Raw genomic sequence first — 23,130 nt, 5'->3', positions numbered from 1 at the left:
GAGCTCCCTGAGTGCACAATTGGGTTTATTTTTGCTTCCCCTTGTGTCCCCAGCACCTAGAATAAAGCTGCCTTCAATCAGTGACCTGTGATCATTCCACACGTATCTCGGATCACTTATTTTGTTCCAGGCCTAGCTCTGGGTTTTGAAACAATGGTAGTGAAAAAATACATACACTTTCCTGCTCTCTGCAGCTTACTATCTAATGGAAACTCCATAAAGGGTTGATAAGTGAATAAAATCTTAAATCCAGAGATTTTTTAAAAGCATGAAATACAACCTGAGAAATTCAGCCAGTTAATGGGAAAATTTATGGAAAACTATAAGTAATACATGTGATAAGGTAAGCAAAGCTTACCTATACCTCTTTTTTTTTTTTTTTTTTTTGCGGTACGCGGGCCTCTCACTGTCGCAGCCTCTCCTGGTGCGGAGCACAGGCTCCGGACGCGCAGGCTCAGCGGCCGTGGCTCACGGGGCCCAGCCGCTCTGCGGCATGTGGCATCCTCCCGGACCGGGGCACGAAGCCGTGTCCCCTGCATCGGCAGGCGGACTCTCAACCACTGCGCCACCAGGGAAGCCCACCTATACCTCTTTTGAGGAGGAAAAGGATTGTGTTTTGGTAGGGATTAATGAAGGATATGAAAATCTTCCCTGTCAGGGGAAAAAGAGATGATCTAGATACCTGGAAAATACGGAAAAACCAGCTTCTGAGATATAGATGATAACTATGGGATCAGGGAAAAGCACTGTAAAGTTTAAAAAAATGCTATGACCATTTGCATGTAGCCAAATTTTGTCAATATAGGCATGTCTCTATTTCTTCTTGAGTGACATGAAAATCAGAAATACTGACTTTTGAATAAAGATGATTGTCCCACTTTCAACTATTTTCACACTAGTATTATTGGATTTCCAAAATGCAAACTAATGACAGAAGCCCATAAACATTCTTAATAAAATGGCCCAAATAAGGAAGTTGTTGCTCTTGTAGTTGGTCTCTTCTGTCTTTGGGATTTTAACTGCACCGACTATAAATGAGAGGGAAAGCTACAGACCTTGCTCAATCCAAGTCTTGTATGTAGTTGAGCAGAGAATCTAGGGACTGGAGCAGAAGATCATCACAAAACAGACTCTTTCCTAGAAATGCAGAGTGATGTGATGCTAATGGAAGACTTAGGGACCACCTCAGGTAGATGGAGGGACCACCTTGGGCACATAGGGACCTCCTCAGGTTTGTACAGACCTGTTGTTTCAGGCAGGGATTCCTATCCCTTCTCCAGGATGCTCCTATAGATGTTCTCTAACCCAACCAGATCCAAATCCAAATTTTCACTGAAAATTGTCAGGAGTTGAGCCATCTTGGTAATTAGATTTACTCATCAATTTGATTGAAACAGGTATAAGAAAATATTTACCAAGGTTACTGGTTCCTTGACAACAATGAAGGTAAACAGCTTTATGGAAAATAAACACACAGCCATTTATTAGAAGAATAAAGTCTGACATAAACACCAACAAGGATAGTAAACAGTGACAGACTCCAACCCAAGATGTATAATTTAGTTATCTCCTAAATACTTAAGAAACTGAGAAAAATAAGACATTTCCCTCTAGTTCCCCTCTGTGTTATAAACAGAAATGCAGTCAAGGTGAGAAAAAACTAGGACTAAGGATGCCAAAACACAGCATCAAAATCGAGTTTATGGGGCTTCCCTGGTGGCGCAGTGGTTGAGAGTCCGCCTGCCAATGCAGAGGACACGGATTCGTGCCCTGGGCTGGGAAGATCCCACATGCCGCGGAGCGGCTGGGCCAGTGAGCCATGGCCGCTGAGCCTGCGCGTCCGGAGCCTGTGCTCTGCAACGGGAGAGGCCACAACAGTGAGAGGCCCGCGTACAGTAAAAAAAAAAAAAAAAAAAATCGAGTTTATGTTCTTCTTATCTCATTTGGTTGAATAATTCTGTATCATCTTTGCCTCTTTTTTTTCCTGACAACTATATTTTCTAATCATGATTACTGTCATCATCAACACGACCAAGTGGAAAAATAACTAAGTGTCCTTATGTTCTAGGTGAAGAGAGGCCATTCTAGACATAAACAGAGTTGGTCCCAGTCATCTGGATGCTCATGTGGCCACCGGTGACTCAGCCACTTCCCGCACTTGCTCTAATACATAATAACGATTCTCCTGGGCCTGCTTGATGGGACAGAAACCATTGCACAGCAAGTCCAATCAATTTCTATGATGCAAATCACCCCTCCATCCACTTAGAAATATGGATAAAAGAATTAGACTCCTTTGGCGGCCATGGTGACTCCACAGCGTAAGGACTTAAAGCTGTTTGTGCACACAGGGCATGAAGTAAAACCATCAGGATTATTTTGGAGGGGGGAGGAGGTGTTGTAGAGGAGAAGGCAATGGCTTGGGAGTAAGAAAATCCAGCTTTTAGTCCTCTTTCTGGCACTCACTGACTGTGTGACTTTGGCCAAGTCACTTAAATATTCTGGACCTTAGTTTCTTTTATTAGTAACCTTAGGTATGTAAAGTCACGTCATTTCCAGCTTTACCAGCTCATCATTGTCATCCGCTCAGAACAGAACTGGGAGGCAAAGATCCTTTGAGACCTGAATTATCGAAACAGTAAATCAACGGCTAATGACCTCACTGAATACTTGCTCTCTATCCCCTGAGGACAGCGCAGCATCCATCAGGGACCACTTTGGTTCTCGCTCTTTAGTAGACAGAAGCATCTCCACTTACAGACCCTTCCTGGATGCAGCATGCGGGACCTCTGTTCCCCGACCAGGGATCAAACCCATATCCCCTGCATTGGGAGCACACAGTCTTAACCACTGGACCACCAGGGAAGTCCCCATTCCCACTTTATATGTGAGGAAATCTAGGCACAGAAAGGTGAAGACCCACATAAGACCATACCACTAGAAACTGCCAGAGTAAAGATGTGGATCCAGACCCAACTCCAAAGCTGTGTGTTTAACTATTGCCTTGCACTGGCACTATCTTGGTATCGTTGCTTTAGGAAACATGGCACTCCGGCCAAATCTCCTTCTCCACTTTAAATTGTGGCCCATATTCTCCATGTCATCATCTACCTCGCTGTGAGGTCACTAACATAAAGAACATCTAGCAAATCTTACTCTGTGAGAAACTGCATTGAAATGATCTGAAAAGGCTAATGATTGTGTAGGATGACGGTGACTTTCCTCTAAGTGTGATCTCCACCAAGCCAAGCAGAGACTGAGGTACGCTTCTGGCTAATTCAAGTTCAGTCTCTCTATCACACACCTGAAAGGTTAGATACTTCACCAATGTAACATGAATGCCTTTGATATTCCATTTCAGACTGTGAGCCTACATCTAACCTGAGAGTTACTCTTTCTGAAGGGCCAATAGTGCTTCAATAAAAATAAATGACTTCAGTTCACCTCATGGTTAGTACAGCTATAGCTTATGCAGCTGTAACTTTCCGCTGAATGGAACGAAGCACTGCCCATCAAAAGAAAAATATTTTTCTAAGGGAAATTATATAGTCTTATTCCACTCATAAAAGGGCTAAAGTATGGTGTCTATTTTGATCAAGAAACTGTGCTAACTTTCAGCATGATCCCAATTCACTGCGTAACCTGAAGGTAACATCCTGTAATCAAGGAAGGGAGCAGAGTAAACACTTAAACCCAATCCACCTCTAATTTGCTTTTCACATACATCACAGAGTATGCATAGGTCAGGACAGAAATGCAATCTCTATCTACCGGCACAAAGTGAACTAGCAATTGAAATAGTTACTCAACCAAGTCAAGCCTAAAATTTCATCCTTACCTCAATTTTCCAATGATTGCTTGGGTTATCTATAGACTCAAAAAGATAGGGGTACCATTTCTATTGATCATTGTTGGATCAGCTGGAAAGTGTCTTTGCAATAACTGATTTATATCTGTATGGTTTCTTCAAACGTAACCCTTAGGAACCAGTGGAGCTGAACATATTTGTTCTATATCTAGTTTCACTGCCTTGTGTCTAACTGGTAATAACTGTCCGCTTAAATTCCAGAATATTCAGTAAAAGTGGCACAGTTGGAATTGTATGGAATCGTTATGGTAGTAATAATGACACCCTTCATTGAGAGCTTTGCAAGTGATTGATCATGTTCAGGGACTTTAAAATAGAAGATACATTAAGCCATTTAATCCTCACTATAAGAAGAAGGTATATTCCCATTTAGTTTAGAAAACTAGAGCATAAAGTATCTTGTCCACTTGTGGTAAGTGGTGGAAACCGACTACTAGGTAGCCACCAAAAATCATGTTTCAAAGATTATTTAATGATGGGGGAAATGCTCACCATTTAATAAAAAAAAGAGAACACAAACTTACATGTCTTACATGTGTGTCTGTATCTCATGCATACATAGACACATATACAATGACATTTTACTGAATATATATATATATATATGGGGTTAAAAGTCTGAAAGGTAATGTACTCAATTGTTAACAATTCAGTAAGGTGATGAGTGATTTTGTCTTCTCTTTTAGTATTTTTCTATGATTGCCAAAATTTATTAGAATAAACATGCATCATTTTGAGAGTCAGAAAAAAGCAATAAAAATGTTTAAAAAAATTGTTCCAGAAGCTATAGAAAATTTAAATTTAAAATTTAAATTTCCATAAAATAAATAAAAAGTCCAAGAGCTGTCCTCCTAAAACAACTTAGAATTTATTGGCTTACAAAAAGTTCTATAATACTTCAAGGATCAGCGAATTCCAGGGCTGTTTAAAATGCTCTAGAACTGGGCTGTCCGATGGGGCTTTCTATGATGATGAAAGTGTCCTATCTATGCTGTATCTATTCTAGTAGCCACTAGAAATGTAGCCAGTATGACTGAGGAGCAGAATTTTACATTTTATTTTATTACAATTAATTTAAATTTAAATAGTCACGCATGGCTAGTGACTACCATGTTGGACACTGCAACTCTGGACTATAGGAAATGGAGGAAAATTTGTAAATTCTTCTTATAAAACCAGTATAGCCCTTACCTAAACATGATAAAAATGTAAACTATGGACAAATTTCACATGTGAATATCAAGGTAAAAAATAAATAATGTACCACATAAGATATGATCAAAACAGTCTAGCACACATTAGAGGATTAGCATGTACTGGAAATTCAGGATGGTTCAATATTAGGAAATCCATTAACTTAAACCACTCCTATTAATAGATCAAAAGAGAAAACCCAGACTACAGCTCTTGCAAAGGCATTTGTTAAAATTAAAAGTACATTCTTGATTAAAACTCTGAATAAAACAGGACTGTGTTGACATTTATACAACATGTTAAATATATGTCTTAACCTAGAAGACTGCATGGGGAAATAATAAAATTGAGAAATGATAAAAACGATCCATTAAACTCAGAATGTTCCCATTAAATACTGAATGAAGAGTAATATGTTCACTATTACTACTATTACTTTAGTTGATTCTGGAGGCACAAGTCAGTGAAGTTAGATAATAGAGAAAAAAAGGAGTTTTAAAATTTGAAAGAAGTAAATTATCATTGATTGCATATTATTAGTACAATCCTGATAAACTGATACAAACAATCACAAGTACCGCAGTGTAGTGGTTAAGAGCATACACTCTGAAGCCTTGCTGTTGGTTCAGCTGCTGTCTCTATTAGTAACAGGCTGTGTGACCTTGGGCAACTTATTTAACCTCTGTTTCCTTCTCTGTAAAATGAAGAAAACAGAATTATCTGCTATAAGCCTATGAAGTAGGTTAAGTATGTAAATATATAGAGAGCTCTTACAACATGCCTGCATTTAATATATGCTATATAAGATCACTATTATTAAGGTAATAATAATAATTTAAAATGATAATAAATTATAAAATACATAAATTACTAAATTATAATAATGTACAAAATAAACATAAAAAATCAAAAGACTTCCCATATGAAAAAGGGGATTTCATTTATAATTGCAACACAATGACCTAGGAATAAACATAAGAAGAATGTGCAAGATTAAATGAGGATAGTTTGAATGCTATTAGGGAATAAAAAGAATAATTGAATAAAGGGAAAACATATACTACACTTTGATAGGGAGATTCAACATCAGTAGGTTATAAACTCCTTCTAAATTATTCTATAAATTAAAAACCTAGCTAAAAGTGATTCTAAAATCATGTAAAGATAAACACGAAAAAAGTGAAAGAGCAATGAAAGAAGATTAGCATGAACAGATATGAGACATTATGGTGCTAAAACATTCAAAACGGTATGATATTGGAATGTGAATAGACAGATTAAAGCTACATTTTATAGAGCATAGAAATAGAACCGAATACATATGGGTCTTTAATATATGCGAGATGGGGAGGGTTCTGCATACAAGAAGGAAAAGATTAATTATTCAATAAATACCAGTTACAAAAACTGGTAGGCAATCTGAAACAAAACTAACGTTGGCTCTGTACTTGATTCCTTACACTGAAATAAGTTCTCTGTAGATTAAAGTTTAATCATAAAAGTGAAATTAAAAAAGCAGTGGATGAAACCATGAGATACTGTTTTTCTATAGTCTTGGGCTATAGAAGATCTTATTATATAAAACTCAGGAGCTATAAAAATTGATAAATTCGGTTATGTAATACCCCCAAATTTCTGCATGGTAAAAAGCTCCAAAGATAAATCAAAGACAATAACAACTTGGGAGAAAAAAAATGGAATCTGTAGGATTCCCCAAAAAAGGGTTAACTGCTCTGACCAGTAAAGAGCTTATACACATCAGTACGATGTGACCAACAGCTCAATTGAAAAGTGGTCTAATAATGTAAGCAGATACTTCATAGAAAAAAAAAAATCACCTTTTTCTATTTTATGTTATTTGTGATAAGAAAAATGTGATACCATTTTTAACTTATTAAACTGCATACAACAAAAAAGCTGTAATATTCATTTGGTAAGGATATGCGTAAATAGTGGTTGTCATTAGTATATTGTTGTATATGTTAGTATAAGCAGTATTAAATTAATACTCTACTGCACGGATGTCATTTATATTAGTATAAACAGTATTACTATATTGTTTGTTAATGTATAAATTGGTTCAACCTTTCTGGCAGACAATTTGGCAGTATCTATTATAGTTTAAAGTACACATACTATTGCCCTAGCTATAAAACTTCCAGAATTTACCATACAGATATACTCACAAATGTGTTGTGTCATGTGTACATGTTTGTGTGTGTGTGTGTGTTTTGTTTTGTTTTCTGGTGAGAGAAAACATGTCCATTAATAGGAGCTGGTTAAATAAATGCGGCATATGCAGAAAATAAAGCATTATATAGCATACCTCGTTTTATTGCCCTTCACAGATACTGTGTATTTTACAAATTGAAGGTTTGTGGCAACCCTGCATTGAGCAAATCTATCGGCACCATTTTTTCTGGTAGCATTTGCTCTTTGTGTCTCTGTGTCACATTTTGGTAATTCTCACAATACTTCAAACTTTTTCATTATTACTATATTTGTCATGGTGATCTGTGACCAGTGATCTCTGATGTTACTACTGCAACAAGATTACTGAGTTGAAGGTTCAGATGATGGTTAACATTTTTTAGCAATATTTTAAAATTAAGGTACATACATTGTTTTTTTAAGACATAATGTTATTGCACACTTAATAGATTATAGTATAGGGTAAACATAACTTTTATGGGCACTGGGAAACCAAAAAATTCCTGTTGACTCACTATATTGAGATATTTGCTTTATTGCAGTGGTCTGGAATGAAACCTGCCATATCTCCAAGGTCTGCCTGTACAGTTATTAGAAATGAGAAGGCAGCTTGGATTGAGTGTTGATAAGAATTAATCTCCAAGATGAAGTGAGAAATATAGGTACAGAGTTAAGTGTGCTATCATTTGTTTAAAAACACACATATACACACACACACACATTTGTAAGCATATAAAATATCCCTGGAAGGGAAGATATTCCAAGGAGAAGAACTGCTTAATTGAGGGACAAACATGGGAAAGCAATTACTTTTCACCGTATACCATTTTGTACCTTTTTCATTTTATACTATGTGTAGGCACTGTCTGTTCCAAAATTAGTTGTTTTTTAAAATACCTTTTATTTTTTGTCTCCTTCTGTTCACAAGGAGGACATCCTGGCTCTTTCCACATTATGATGATACAATTAGCATAATCTCAGCTCCCTTCCTCTTTCTCCCTTTATTTTGTTCTTAAATAAGTAAATAATTGTCCCCCAAATGAGCAATAGGAACGTGGGACAAAGCACTTCCATGTTACAGAACGATGTTAGCAAAACATCAAAATATGTGTACCTGGAAAAGATCTGAAAAACTATACAGTAAATGTTAACAGTGTTTATCCTGAGTGGGGGCATCATAGGTAATTTTGGTTTTGGTCTTGGTGTTTTCTGTGATTTCCAAAGTTTACACAATAATATGTCTTATTCTGGTAATAATTTTTAAGTTTTTTCTTTTTTTAACTTTCTGCTACTCACCTGGTTCCTGTCCCTGGCATTTGCATATCGAAACCTCTGGATATAATAGAAGACCAGCCAGGCGAGGGAAATGATCATCAAGACGATGAAGGAGATGGAGACAAACACAACCGAGGTGCGGCTCACGTATTTCTGCAAGTTCCGGGTTCCGATGGTGATGTACATCGTCACGGTGATGTTTCTCTCCAGCAGGCTTACTATCTCCTTCCCTTTGGGCTCAGGAATCATTATTGCCACGATGTCTTCTACACCTGTTGTGAGAGGGACAACAGGGTAAGCGGATGAGAGAAAGAGAAAATCACAGTGAAATGTCTGGACAAAGGAACGGGCACCAAATAACGACACTTCTTTCAATGATTCTATGCCAGATCGAACAGCCAAGTCTAATTCTCAGATCTAACAGCCCGAAATGGAGTTGAATTTTCTCTTTCTTCAGCTACCTTGGGGTGCTGCTATCTTGTGTGAGAAAAGAACCTAAAACAAACTCGTGACTTTGGTACCAGCGAGGTCATGATGGTGCTACTTTCTAGCCCCCTATGGTGGTGTTGACCCTGGTCTAGTAAAGGGTAGACCCTTCCCAACCGGCCTAGGTTACAGTTCTATGTTGCATTTCACAGATCCCCCCGAGGAGGGGAAAAAGCACTTTGTACCCCATGGCAAAGGATAAAATGCCCAGTTTTATGTCATCTGTCTCTGAGTTCTCTCTTTCCCATGGACACTAGGGGTACTCAATTACAGATTTCTACTAATCACTCCCAAGGCAGTTTTCTCCTACAGTGAGTACCGAAAGCAACCCCAAAGTGTATTAAAACATAGTTGATTTACAACATTATATTAGTTTCAGGCATACAGGATCGTGATTCCGCATTTTTATAGATTATTCTCTATTATGAGTTATTACAAGATAATGACTATAATTCCCTGTGCTATACTATACGTCCTTGTTGCTTATCTATTGTGTACATAGTAAGTAGTTTGTATCTGTTAATCTCATACCCCTAATTTGCCTCTGCCGCCTTCTGTCTCCCCTTTGGTAACCACAAGTTTGTTTCCTATATCTGTGAGTCTGTTTCTGCCAAAGGAGTCTTCTTAACAAGCTCTAATACGACCTGCCAACATAAAATAATGGTCTCAGAATTATCTTCTGCTTATTTTACCCAACTCAATATAAACAGTTTGTGTATTCTCACGCCAAGCAAAGAGAGGACAGAGGCTGTATGGATCGTTCCAGGACGGTTTTACCTCCGCTCTCTAATACTCTCACCGCAAAGTGTCTTACTGGACACTTTGAAGCAGAAGTGGTACCTTTCTTCAGTCTGAGTTATCTGGGTCGTTGTCCCTGTTCTTCATGACACTCTGAGGCACAGTCTCTTGGTGGGGAGTTCAGGGGCCTCTGTAAGGGGTCTTTAGTAAGGATTTGATATTAGCTCCAAATGAGCCTACTCGACATGCCGCTGTGGCTGACGCACAGATTAGAACATCAGTTTCACTAGGATAGTTCTCAGGGATCACCCCAATTCAAACCCATGCCTGCAACGTTCTTTATGGGCCCCACTTTGACATGGAAATATCCTATTACTTGGGGTTACTACAAATTAAAGTACAAATTTACAATTAGGGTATAGATTCTGGACAAAAGTAAACACCACTTCAGCTGCTTAAAGCTGGCCTTATTCACGTGCTGAGGTCAGTCAGCGAGACGGAACGACCAGATTATATCTGTTCAGGGTGTCGCAAGTCTCTTAGAAGTTATTTAGGGCTTTCACTTGACCTTGATTCTATGCAGTTTTTCCATCCTAAATTCTTTGATGGTATTTCACTTAGGCTGAATGAATACTTTTAAGAGCTAACTAGATACAATGGTGTCTGTGTATGAGGCAACAATTATATGATTTTTTAAATTCCTAAAACCTTTGCACTGGCTCAACCGTAAAATCACAAAACTACACAGTGTTTAGATTTGGCTGTTATTTCTGGGAATTACTGAAACTGATGGCTTAGACTTCAACTTTGCAGAATTTACCGACAATTCTGATGCTTGTTCTCTCATCATGTTTACTTCAGCTAATGGTTGCATGTGGTCTGAGGTTTCGTGAGGAATTAAAGCTGCTGGAAGGTTTTGTCTCTACAGAAATACGATCCTCTTTGCATACTGGACTAATCTGGTCTGATGAAGCTCATCTCAGTGCTGTAGGCACTTTGTAGATATTTAATCAGTGACAGAATCCTAAGTTTTCATTTTATTTTTTTATTTATATTTTTTATGCGTGTCTATTCATATAAGACTCTGTAGGCTCAGACTTGGACAAGTTTTATACTTTTTAGTAGTCAACTTATCAATGTATTCCTCTATGGCATCGTTTTGATACTCTGCTTAGGAAGCTCTTCTCCACCAAAGATGATAGAAATACTCATCTAAAATTGCTTATCGAAACCTTAAATGTGGTTTTATTTTTCCATTTAAATCTTGAACAATCTCAATGTGATTCAATAACAACATATTTATTGAGCTCCTATAATGTGCTGGGCAGAAAGGAGACAGATAGGATGCAATTTATTTTTCCTCTAAATTCTCACACATATATTGTTGTCTACTTTTGGATTAATTTTTTTTTTTTTTATTGTAAGACGAGTCTATCTTTCGCTGACCAATACCAGGCTCTTTGGGTTGTGGAGCTGTTAACATATTTACTATTTGGTAGCCTAACCCCTTCTTCACCAATTTCCACCCCTCCTGGCAAAACAATGCTCCTGTTATCTCCTTAATTATATTAAGAGACCATAGAGAGTAACAGTGAAGAATTGGGCTCTGGAACTGGACAGCTTTTTCAAACTTCAGCTCAGCATGTTTAAAACAGGCAACCAGAAATGCAAATCAAAACTACAATGAGGTATCGCCTCACACCAGTTAGAATGGCCATCATCAGAAAATCTACAAATAACAAATGCTGGAGAGGGTGTGGAGAAAAGGGAACCCTCTTGCCCTGTTGGTGGGAATGTAACTTGATACAGACACTGTGGAGAACAGTATGGAGGTTCCTTAAAAAACTAAAAATAGAATTACCATATGACCCAGCAATCCCACTACAGGGCATATACCCAGAGAAAACCATAATTCAAAAAGACAGGGCTTCCCTGGTGGCGCAGTGGTTGAGAGTTTGCCTGCCGATGCAGGGGACACGGGTTCGTGCCCCGGTCTGGGAAGATCCCACATGCCGCGAAGCGGCTAGGCCCGTGAGCCATGGCCGCTGAGCCTGCGCATCTGGAACCTGTGCTCCGCAATGGGAGAGGCCACAACAGTGAGAGGCCTGCGTACCACAAAAAAAAAAAAAAAAAAAAGACACATGCACCCCAATGTTCACAGCAGTACTATTTACAATAGCCAGGTCATGGAAGCAACCTAAATGTCCATTGACAGATGAATGGATAAAGAAGATGTGGTACCTACAGACAATGGAATATTACTCAGCCATAAAAAGCAATGAAATTGGGTCATTTGTAGAGACGTGGATGGATCTAGAGACTGTCATACAGAGCGAAGTTAGAAAGAGTAAAACAAATATCGTATATTAACACATATATGTGGAACCTAGAAAAATGGTACAGATGAACTGGTTTGCAGGGCAGAAATAGAGACACAGATGTAGGGAACAAACGTATGGACACCAAGGGGGGAAAATGGTGGGGGGTGGGGCGGTGGGATGAATTGGGAGATTGAGATTGACATGTATACTCTGATGTGTATAAAATGGATAACTAATAAGAACGTGCTGTATAAAAAAATAAATAAAATTCTAAAGTTCAAAGGAAAAAAATAGGCAACCAAATTTTGGATATCCACAAAATTTTAAATTACCCATCACCCATTTATCAGGACATGAGAAAACATTTTCTCTTCCTATAAAGTATAATTAGCTACTTTAATGCATTTATTTTAAACTTAAGTGCTTAGTTACACTACCTGTGTTGTTCATCCCACTGTTGTACTTTCATGATATATGACATCCACTTGAAAAGACAGTGAAAATGGAAATGGGGCGGTTCTTTTCATCTAGACCTCAACCGTATTCATCTTCAATATTCATAATGAATTTCTAGGGCTGATGATGGTAAAAAATAGATGGGATTCTGGGATATTTCTCCATGCACTTTAGGCTACTACTGTGCGTGATAAAAAGAGATACTGAGGGTATCCACTTATCCCAATAGAAATAGTCATTAAGAATTTAGGTATTTAGGGTGTCCAAAAATGGTACAAAGTGGACTTGATGAATTATCTGAGCAGTCTGATCAATGCACAAAATCCAGGACCAAAAGCTGCTATAGGATCTAATCTGTTCAAATAAGACATGTGCACCAATGTGAGTTTTCAGACAATTCCCGGATCTTTGCTTCATTTTGAAGATGCAGCTAGCGTCCCAGAGAAGCCAGCAGATTCTCCCCAGGTAGGTTGTAGTGTAATTGCTCTGAGGGTGTACGTGAGGAGGGAGCGAGGGGAGAAGTGGGGGTGATGGGGGAGAGTGCGCTGAAAGCCCAGCTGAGAGATGTCCTCAGAGTTCAGTGCTGCCTTAAGCGTCTAATCCATGACACACAGGAGGCTCTGAGGCTCGGGGAAGAGAAGTTAACAAAAAGCATATTTTGTACGGGTAAAATCTACAAAGAGGTCCTGCTCTTTGGGCAATTCTGTGTATACTCTGACTCCTAGTCGTCGTAATACAGAGTGTCTCTTTTTGCAAAATGAAGTCCGCCTACCATCTAGTTTCCTCCCAAAGGCACTTCCTACTTCTGAGTGATCGCTGCTGTGTAATTATCGTGTATCCCGGAAAAACTCTTCAGCCCTGCGACAGAACGTGTGACCAGGACACACAGGACCCTGTAGCCAGTAGTTTTAGTGCTTCCGTTTCCCGGGAGAGGGCTCAGATGCCATCATCTAATTTGCTACATGCAGATAAGTAAGGAATCAAAACAAAAGTTCAAAAAGCCAAAGAATGTTGAATAACCAGGAAATCCTTTACTTATGAATTCAAAACCAGGTTGCTTAAACACTGTGTTAATAGAATGTTTAGAAAACCAGCAAAGGGCTAGATATTTTACAGAGCTGGCGGCCCCATGCCTTCCTGTGCATCTTGGAGGGTGATAAGATCCCTCCTAGGTTCATGTGAGCAAAAACCCTTTTTCAATTCTCTGCATCCTCTCTCCCCTAATCCTTACTTTAGTTCCACGGATGGCCCTTTAGAATTCAGTCAACACTAAGCGAAACCTGCAGTTTCCATTTGTAGATATTTTTTATTTATACACTTAATATCTACTTTTTTTTAAAAAGAGTCAGCTCCTGATTATTATCTATTCTCAAGTGAGATAATGTATGTGAAATGACTTACAAAGCCTGCAAAGTACCATAGAACTGTAAAGTATTATCACTTTCTGCATTAATTTAAAAATTATTTTTAACAAACACAGATACAAAAATAAAGCACTCACAAATAGATTCCAACCATATAGTAAAAACTCTTCACGACCCAGGGGATTTATCCTAGGAAGGTGAGGGTGATTTAACATTAGAAAATGTGTTAATGATTAGGGGAAGCTCAGTAAAGGATGTACAAGAAGGTGTTGTTTTACAACTTTTCTGTAAGTCTAAAAACATGTCCAAAAAAGTTTAAAACTTATTTATAGGTTTTTTACACTTATTGTTTGGTAATGCTTACGAGTCTAATTAGAGGTTATTTGGTCTACCTCTCTGGATGCGTCTTAACTGAGACAACCAAGTGAGGAGGTGTATTTAGGAGGAGAGTGCCTTGTGTTTGGGTTATCTTGACTCTGGAGAGCCACATGGCAAACCAACCACAGAGGAGGAGAGGCGGGCAGAGAAATCTTCCCCAAAGAGGAGATGAGTTGTGTGTTAAATGGGATAGGGAGGGTGGGAGGGAGGGAGAGGCAAGAGGGAGGAGATATGAGGATATATGTATATGTATAACTGATTCACTTTGTTATAAAGCAGAAACTAACACAACATTGTAAATACTCCAATAAAGATGTTAAAAAAAAAAAAAAAAGAGTCCAGGGCTTAGAATGCAGAGAGATGGCTGCCTTGGGCTATTCCTGGCAGAGAATCATAAATTCAAATCCTACAGGTGCCAGGCCAGGAATCTAAATATAAGCCCGGTGAAAAGACAATAGGAAATGAGATGATTTGAGAAGAAAATAACACACATCCATCTAAAGGTTGGTTTGTTTGGTTTTTTTAACTGGAAAGCACCTGGAGTTAGTCTTTGGGCCACTAGTTTTCAATCCATGATAGGTTCAAGAGTTTAAGAGGGAAGAGTAAAAGGATTTTGAGGTGTCTGTCTAGCCCAGCATCAGATGGAAAAGTAGACCAGACTTTATGACAGAAGCCCTATGGAGTACAGAGCTAATGTTCAATGAACTTTGGAAATAAGACCATAGGCCTAGAATATTTTCAAATACAGTTTTTCTGTGTAAATGAAAGTTTGCATGCAGGGAGAAACGAGGGTAGCAACTATCAGACTGCCGGTGAATGTCTCACCCCAAACCTTAATACATCACTGTGTGTGCTATATTTTATGCATAAGCACATCCCACAATTCTCTCCATTCCACAGCTTTCCAGGAATTATTCCTGGACCAACAGGGGAGGGAGCCTCAAAAGTAAATAAATTTCAAAATGGTAAAATATTCATTTGAGAAGTGGTTTGAGCACCTAGTGTGAAAACAGGAAGAGTAACAACAGTAAAGAGGTCAAATACATTTTTTTTTTTTTTTTGCGGTATGCGGGCCTCTCACTGTTGTGGTCTCTCCCGTTGCGGAGCACAGGCTCCGGACGCGCAGGCTCAGCGGCCATGGCTCACAGGCCCAGCCGCTTCGCGGCATGTGGGATCTTCCCGGACCGGGGCACGAACCCGTGTCCCCTGCATCGGCAGGAGGACTCTCAACCACTGCGCCACCAGGGAAGCCCTCAAATACATTTTTGACAAGAGAATCAGATATGTACATTGAAAATAAGGGCATTACTGTAAACAAGGAACATTATACATCTGAAAAAAGATTTAGATAAACATTTAGAACACTGTGTCTTTCCTTCATTACATCAGTAAAACAAATAAAATTTGATATTTAGTATCTACCAAAGATTCCAGGTTTGTTCCAGAGAATGAAACATTAAAATTCCATTTTTGGGGGGAATTTAAAAAAATGTGTTAATGCGTTTCAGTACATTAACAAATTAAAGGAATACAACATATGATTATCTGGTGTAGCTAGCTGTCCTCCAATATCTGCTCTCTTGCACTTCTATGATATTAGTGTCTCAGATGGGCACGGGCTGTTGAGTGAAAAGCATTAATCATCAGTAGCCTCCCTTGCAGCTCGATATGGCTATGCGATGAATATTTGGCCATTGAGATGTTGAGTGGAGATGACGTTTGCTACTCCAAGGTCTTATCCATAAAAGGGCTGAGTATGTGCATCCCAGATCCTCTCTCCTTTTCTCTGACTTAACATGGAGAGATGTAGAGCAGCCAGCTTCTTAGAAACCTAAGCCATATGTTGGGAATGGTACCCATTCTGATCCTTATTAAGAGAAATATATGGAAACTTACTTAATATGATATAAAGTATCTTCCAGAAATAGTACATTAAATGGAAGAAACATTAGAAGTTTTCAAATCATGAACAAGACAAGGATGAGTCCATATTTAAAGTAGAAGTAATATTTGGTGCAAAGAAACAGGAATTAAAGTGGTAAATCTTGGAAAGGAAGAGTACAAACTGTCATTATTTGACGGATCACATGACCATCTGAAAAAGCCAAGATAACTCAGCTATTAAAATTAGGAGAATGTTCAGTAAAATATAAGATTCAAGATCAACATACAAAAATTAGGAGGTTCCTATACACCAGTAATACCTAACGAGAATATGTAATGGAAAAAGTGATCTATACATATAGCAGCAGAAGTCATAAAATATCTAAGGATAAACCTAATAAATACTAGCCTTATATGAAGAAAACTATACAATAAAGTTTCTTTGTAAGACATCAAAAATTTCTGAAGAAGCAGATTTTATTTCAGCCAAAGTGTTATTCAGTATTACGTAGTTAGTTTCCAAACATATGTGATTTTTAAAGTTATCCATTTGCAATCATTATTATTTTGCTATTGTTGCATTATGGTCAAAGGAACACAGTCTCTTGATATTGATCCTTAATCATCTAATATATTTTTGGGGGGTAAATGTTCCATTTGTATTCAGAAACAGTGTATTTGAAAACATTATTTGCTATGTATACATATCTCATTGATTAAGCTTATTAATTATATTTAGATCTTCTGTATCTGTTTATTTTCGCCTGCTTGATTGTCTCAAAGGGGAGTGTCAAAATGTCTCATACAACTGTTGCTCTATATGTTTTCTCTCTGAAATTCTGTCAGTTGCTGCTGTACTTTGAGTTTGCGTAGTTAACTGCATGTGTGTTCATGACGGTTGTATCCACTCACACTATTGTTGCTGTAGAGAGGTCTGATGCCATCATGATTCTTGTTGTTTGGAAGTGATCTGCTCTTCCTCTTTGTAACCTTTTGGAGTTACATTTGAGAATAATCTTTGATATTCTTAAATGTCACTAGGTCTATTTATGAGTATTCACCCATTAGTTTGGTAGTACATGAACACTTTCAATTCAAGCTATTTCATTCTTTCTTTGATTCTAAAACATTTATCTTCATACTTTATTGAAATATTTCCTCCTATATTTTTTCTCTCCTGTGATTCCTATTATCCTGTTGGTGGTACTTATCTTTCTGGTCACCATATTTTTTTAATACTTTCCCCCTCTCATTTAAAAAAATTTTATTTTGAAATAATTATAAACTAATAAGTGGCAAAAATAATACACAGAGGTCCCACGCACCCATCTCCCAGCCCCCTCCAATGGTGGCATCTTACATATTATAGTGCATTATCAAAACAAGAAACTGATTGGCACAATACAATCAACTAGATTATAGGACTTAGACATCATTAGTTTTGGCAAAACTACACCTAAAATGTCTTCGTATAAAACTCTGTGACAGGTGGCTGCCCGTAGGTGGTTGTGGCCGCCGTGCCCAGAGGGAGGCGGCGGCAGCGGTGGCGGCGAATGATGCCTGGGAAACTCCTCTGGGGGGACATTTTGGAGCTGGAGGCACCTTTGGAGGAGACCGAGAGCCAGAGGAAGGAGAGGCAAAAGAACTCTGTGGATGTTGGAATTCGGATACGGGATTATGGACCTGTACTTCCCTTATAAGGCTGTTATGAAGATTTAAACAAGATAAGCTGAAAACATATTACACAATGCTGGAGTGACAGAAGGAAGTCAAGGCACCATTATGACTCAGATGGGAAATCAGAAACAACAGAAAATGGTGTTGCAGATGACCGGGATGCTCCCAAACCCAAACGAGCTAAAATGAAAGAGAAGCTAAATGGTGACACCGAGGAAGGATGTAATAGACTTTCAGATGAATTTTCTAAATCTCGTAAGTCAAGAAGAAAAGACCTATCAAATGGAGATATTGATGAATATGAAAAAAAATCAAAGCAAGTGTCATCCTTAAATAGCTCTACTCATAAATCAAGTGATAATCAACTAGAAGAGACCCTAACACGTGAACAGAAAGAAGGAGCATTCTCCAGTTTCCTTATTTCTGAAGAGACTATAAAGCTTCTGAAAGGTCGAGGGCTAACATATCTCCTTCCTATCCAAGTTAAGACTTTTGGTTCTGTATATGAAGGAAAAGATTTAATTGCTCAAGCGCTGACAGGAACAGGAAAGACATTCTCTTTTGCCATCCCCTTGATTGAAAGACTCCAAAGACATCAAGAGACAATTTAAAAAAGCCGCTCACCAAAGGTACTTGTTTTGGCTCCTACAAGGGAACTGGCAAACCAAGTAGCCAAAGACTTCAAATATATAAGTAGGAAACTCAGTGTGGCGTGTTTTTATGGTGGAACATCATATCAAAGCCAAATTAATCATATTCAAAATGGTATTGACATCTTGGTTGGGACCCCTGGTCGTATCAAAGATCACCTGCAGAGCGGCTGATGAGATCTTTCTAAACTGCACCACGTTGTGCTGGATGAAGTGGATCAAATGTCAGATTTAGGTTTTGCTGAACAAGTTAAAGATATTATCCACAGATCCTACAAAACTGATTCTGAAGACAATCCTCAGACTTTACTTTTTACTGCAACTTGCCCACAGTGGGTATACAAAGTTGCAAAAAAATACATGAAATCCAGATACGAACAGGTTGACCTTGTCAGGAAAATGACTCAAAAGGCTGCAACTACTGTGGAACATCTGACCACCCAGTGCCATTAATCTCAGGCCAGCAGTTATTGGAGATGTCCTTCAAGTCTACAGCAGGTCTAAAGAGAGGGCTATTATCTTCTGTGAGACCAAAAAGAATGTAACTGAAATGGCCATGAATCCACACACAAAAGAGAATGCCCAGTGTTTACATGGCAGCATCACACAGTCACAAAGAGAAATTACACTGAAAGGCTTCAGAGAGGGTAGTTTTAAAGTTTTGGTGGCAACCCATGTGGCTGCCCGTGGTTTGGACATTCCTGAGGTTGACCTGGTGATTCAGAGTTCACCTCCACAGGATGTTGAGTCCTATATTCATCGCTCTGGACGCACAGGTAGAGCTCGCCAGACAGGGGTTTGCATATATTTTTATCAACCAAGAGAAAGGTATGTGGAACATATGTCAATTAATATGTCAATTAAGATATGTGGAACAAAAAGCAGGAATTACTTTTAAACGTGTAGACGTTCCTTCTACAATGGATTTAGTTAAATCTAAAAGCATGGATGCCACCAGGTCTCTGGCTTCCATTTCTTACGCGGCTGTTGATTTTTTCCGACCATCAGCCCAGAGACTGATAGAAGAAAAAGGGGCAGTGGATGCACTGCCTGCAGCATTAGCCCACATCTCTGGCGCACCAAGTTTTGAACCACGTTCTTTAATCACCTCTGATAAGGGGTTTGTGACCATGACTCTGGAAAGCCCAGAAGAAATACAGGATGTTAGCTGTACTCGGAAAGAACTTAACAGAAAGCTGAGTAGTAGTGCTGTGTCCCAAACTACCAGAATGTGCCTCCTAAAAGGAAACATGGGCATTTGCTTGGATGTTCCCACACTGAGTCAGAAAGGTTACAGGAAGAGTGGCATGATTCAGACTGAACACTCTCAGTGCCAGCCAAGTTGCCTGAAACTGAAGAATATTATGATGGAAACACATCTTCTAATTCCAAACAGAGGAGCTGCTGGTCAAGTGGCTGGTGTGGCCGGCTAGGTAGACAGAGTCCACAGGGGAGTCGGTCAGGAAGTCGACAAGATGGTAGAAGACTAAGTGGGAACAGAAATCGATCAAGAAGCAGGGGCCACAAACGGAGTTTTCACTGAGATAGTTGATCTACCAGTGTGAGCTTGCCTATTTCTGCCTAACCATGTACATTATCCACCAAAAAATTAGGTCATCATAGTTGAGGTCTGTTTCCGCTATTTGCAAAGAAGTTGGTTGTATTTTTTTTAAAGTATTTCACAAGAATGGTTGTAAACAAATCTCCTTACCCAGTTATACCTTTGAATAAAAAAACCTCCTTTTATTGTCTCTTTAAAAAAAACAACTCTATTTTATCACACATATAGAGTCATATAACTACTACCCACAATTAAAATATTGAAATATTCCATCACCATAAAGGAATTCCCTGTCCCTCTCTTTCCCCTTCTCTAACCCCTGATGTCTCCATCTCTTTAATTTTGCCTTTTCTAGAATGTTATATAAATGGAATCATACCTTTTGAGATTGGCTTTTTTCACTCAGGATAATGTCCTTAACATCCATCTAGGTTGTAAGGTTGCATGTATGAGTAATTCATTCCCTCTCATTGTTGAGTAGTATTCTATGGTATGGAATATGGTACATCAGAGTTTAACTGTTCACCCATTGATGGACATAAGGGTTATTTCCAGTTTTGGGCTATTAAAAAACTTCTATGAACATTAGTGTACAAGTTTTTGTAGGAATACAAGTTTTCCTTTTTCTGGGATGAATGCCAAGAAGGAATACAATTGTTAGGTTGTATGATAACTGCATACTTGGTTTTAAAAAGAAATTACCAAACTTTTTTCCAGAGCGGCTGTATTATTTTCCATTCCCATCAGCAATATATGAGTGATCCAGTTCCTCAGCATCCTTGTCAGCATTTGGAATGCTCACTGTTTTTAATTTTAGCCATCATAATAGATATAGAGTGATATTTCATTGTGTCTTTTGTCCATTCTGGCGGACACATGGAAGAGTTTCTCAAGCTGATCTTCCAGCTCATGAATCTGTCTTTAGCTGTATCCATTCTGCATTTTACCTCATTTATTGTGTTCTTTAATATTTAAACTATTGTATTTTTCATACTGAATGTTTCCCATTGGTTCTTCTCATTTTTTTTTTTAACAACATTTAGCTCCTGCTGCATAGAATCTTCCCTTAATATTTGTGGTCCATCTTTTCAATCACTCTTTCTCAGCTGGTATCTACTCATTCTGTACCTTCTTTAATAATGGTGATACTCCTCAGTTGTCTTGTGAGCTCATGTGTCCCTCGTGGAATCAGCTACTCTGCCTGGTCATGTTTTCTGGGGAATAACCAAGGCAGGGGCCCTAGTTTTGTTCTTCCAGAAGATTAAGAAGAAATATGAATAAGCTCAGATGGCCCCAAGCACCACAGAAGAGCCAGCGACTCCTCCCATTCAGGCAGGCCCTTCAAGATCACGGATTGCTTAACCTACTGTCACCTGGTCCCATCCCCAACCTGAGGCGCTGCGGAAGTTTAGGCCTCCTAAGTCATGAGTTACCTCCCAGATCCTTATAGCTACACTGCTCTGTCCATTATCTAGTCCAACCCAACTTCCTACCCATGTCCTGCTCCTCAAACCCCTCCTCTATGACTCTCGGAAATTTAAGTCTCGGAAATTTAAATCAAATTCTCTAGTAGCTTCCATCTCTTCTGGGAATGATGCTTTCACTCCCTTGATCCTCCACCTTTTTGCTTTGATTGAGCTGGCTGCCCTATGAGGACAGTACTTTCTCTGAACTGTGATCAAGGGGCAAGTCTTTTTTTTTACATTTTTATTAAACCCACATACGTCAGGGCCAGAAGATGGATGGGTGTCCATACTCCATCTTGCTACTTCCCAACCTTTACTCCTAACCTCATCCTATTCGCCTTCAAAAACCACTTATCTTTTGAGATTCTCTCCACCTGGATGGATAACTCTCTCTCCCCTCTCTTGGCCTCATCTGCCAACCTCCTGTTCATCTCTTTTATCATCCTCTTTAGCTCCCCTAGCTTCTAATAGTCATCCTCCTTGGACTGGAGATTTATTTTATTTTTTTCATGTACAGGGTTTTTAAAATGGTGGCAAAATACACATAACATAAAATTTACCATCTTAACCATTGTAAGTATACGGTTCAGCGGCATTAAGTACATTCACATTGTCGTGCAACCCATCCATCTCCAGGATTCTTTTCATCTTGCAGAACGGAAGCTGTGTACCCATTATACAATATTCTCCCCTCCTCTGAGGCCCTGGCATCCATGATTCTACTTTCTGTCTCTATGAATCTGACTACTACAGATACCTCATATAACTAGAATCATAGAGCATTTGTCTTTTTGTGACTGGCTACTTTCATTTAACATGAAGTCCTCAAGGTTCATTCATGTCGCAGCACGTGTTAGATTTTCCTTCTGCTACATTAATGAATATTATTCCATTGTACGTACTTAACTATATTTTACTGATCTATTCACCCATCAATGGACACTTGGGTTGCTTCTACGTTTTGGCTACTCTGAATAATGCTGCTATGAACATGAGTGTACAAATATCTGTTCATGGACTGGAATTTTAGTATTCACAAGGATAAGCCACCCAAAACTCCGGCCTGTTGGCTATTTTTTCCCCTCTTCTCCATTGACCCTCCTTTTCCTCCAGTCCTTCTTAGACACACATTCCCACTGTCTTCCTCTGGCCCTTGGCACTCCTAGAAATTGCACCACCTCTGATCTCAAAGATGTCACTTTCTTACTACCCATCATCCCCCTCCTGGCTTCACTTCTGTCCTCACCTAGCCTAGATCATATGGTCCATAATTATAAGAACTCCTCTAAAAATACAGCTAGCTCCCTTGCTCTTCCATCTCTCCATAGAACGTGGCCTACAAAATTTTCTTTTCCTATGTCTCCACTGCATCATGGGAACACGGTTAGGAGAAAAATCTCACAAGTCAGCTGTTTTCACTTTGAATTTACGATCCCTTTCCTCGAATGAACCCCTTCCCCTCTCCTTCCCCTTCCCTAGCCCCTGATGTCCACTTATCTGTTCTCCATCTCTATAATTCTGTCATTTCTAGAATGTTATATAAATGGAATCATGCAGTATGCAATCCTTTGAGATTGGCCTTTGGCTTTTTTTCACTCAGC

The 23,130-nt window shown here is 38.9% G+C and overlaps 1 protein-coding gene and 1 pseudogene across 3 annotated transcripts in view; one reads left to right on the top strand and one right to left on the bottom strand.

Annotated features, from left to right (window-relative positions):
* The window catches only part of RNF150 (ring finger protein 150), a 287,957-nt gene that overhangs the window by 127,097 nt on the left and 137,730 nt on the right, over positions 1–23,130 (bottom strand). For all 3 annotated transcript variants that reach the window (XR_010943159.1, XM_067736806.1, XM_067736807.1), the window contains exon 2: positions 8,570–8,820. Coding sequence is in view for 2 of the 3 variants with exons in the window: in XM_067736806.1 (XP_067592907.1) it covers positions 8,570–8,820 (251 nt within the window). In the remaining variant the exon portion in view is untranslated. The remainder of the gene's footprint in view (positions 1–8,569; positions 8,821–23,130) is intronic.
* On the top strand, positions 17,670–20,087 carry LOC137223261 (ATP-dependent RNA helicase DDX50-like; annotated as a pseudogene).

This window comes from Pseudorca crassidens, chromosome 4 (genome assembly GCF_039906515.1).
Source record: "Pseudorca crassidens isolate mPseCra1 chromosome 4, mPseCra1.hap1, whole genome shotgun sequence".
Classification (NCBI taxonomy): Eukaryota; Metazoa; Chordata; class Mammalia; order Artiodactyla; family Delphinidae; genus Pseudorca; species Pseudorca crassidens.
The sequence above is the reverse complement of the archived record's forward strand: the minus strand, read 5'-3'. Positions and strand labels throughout refer to the sequence as shown.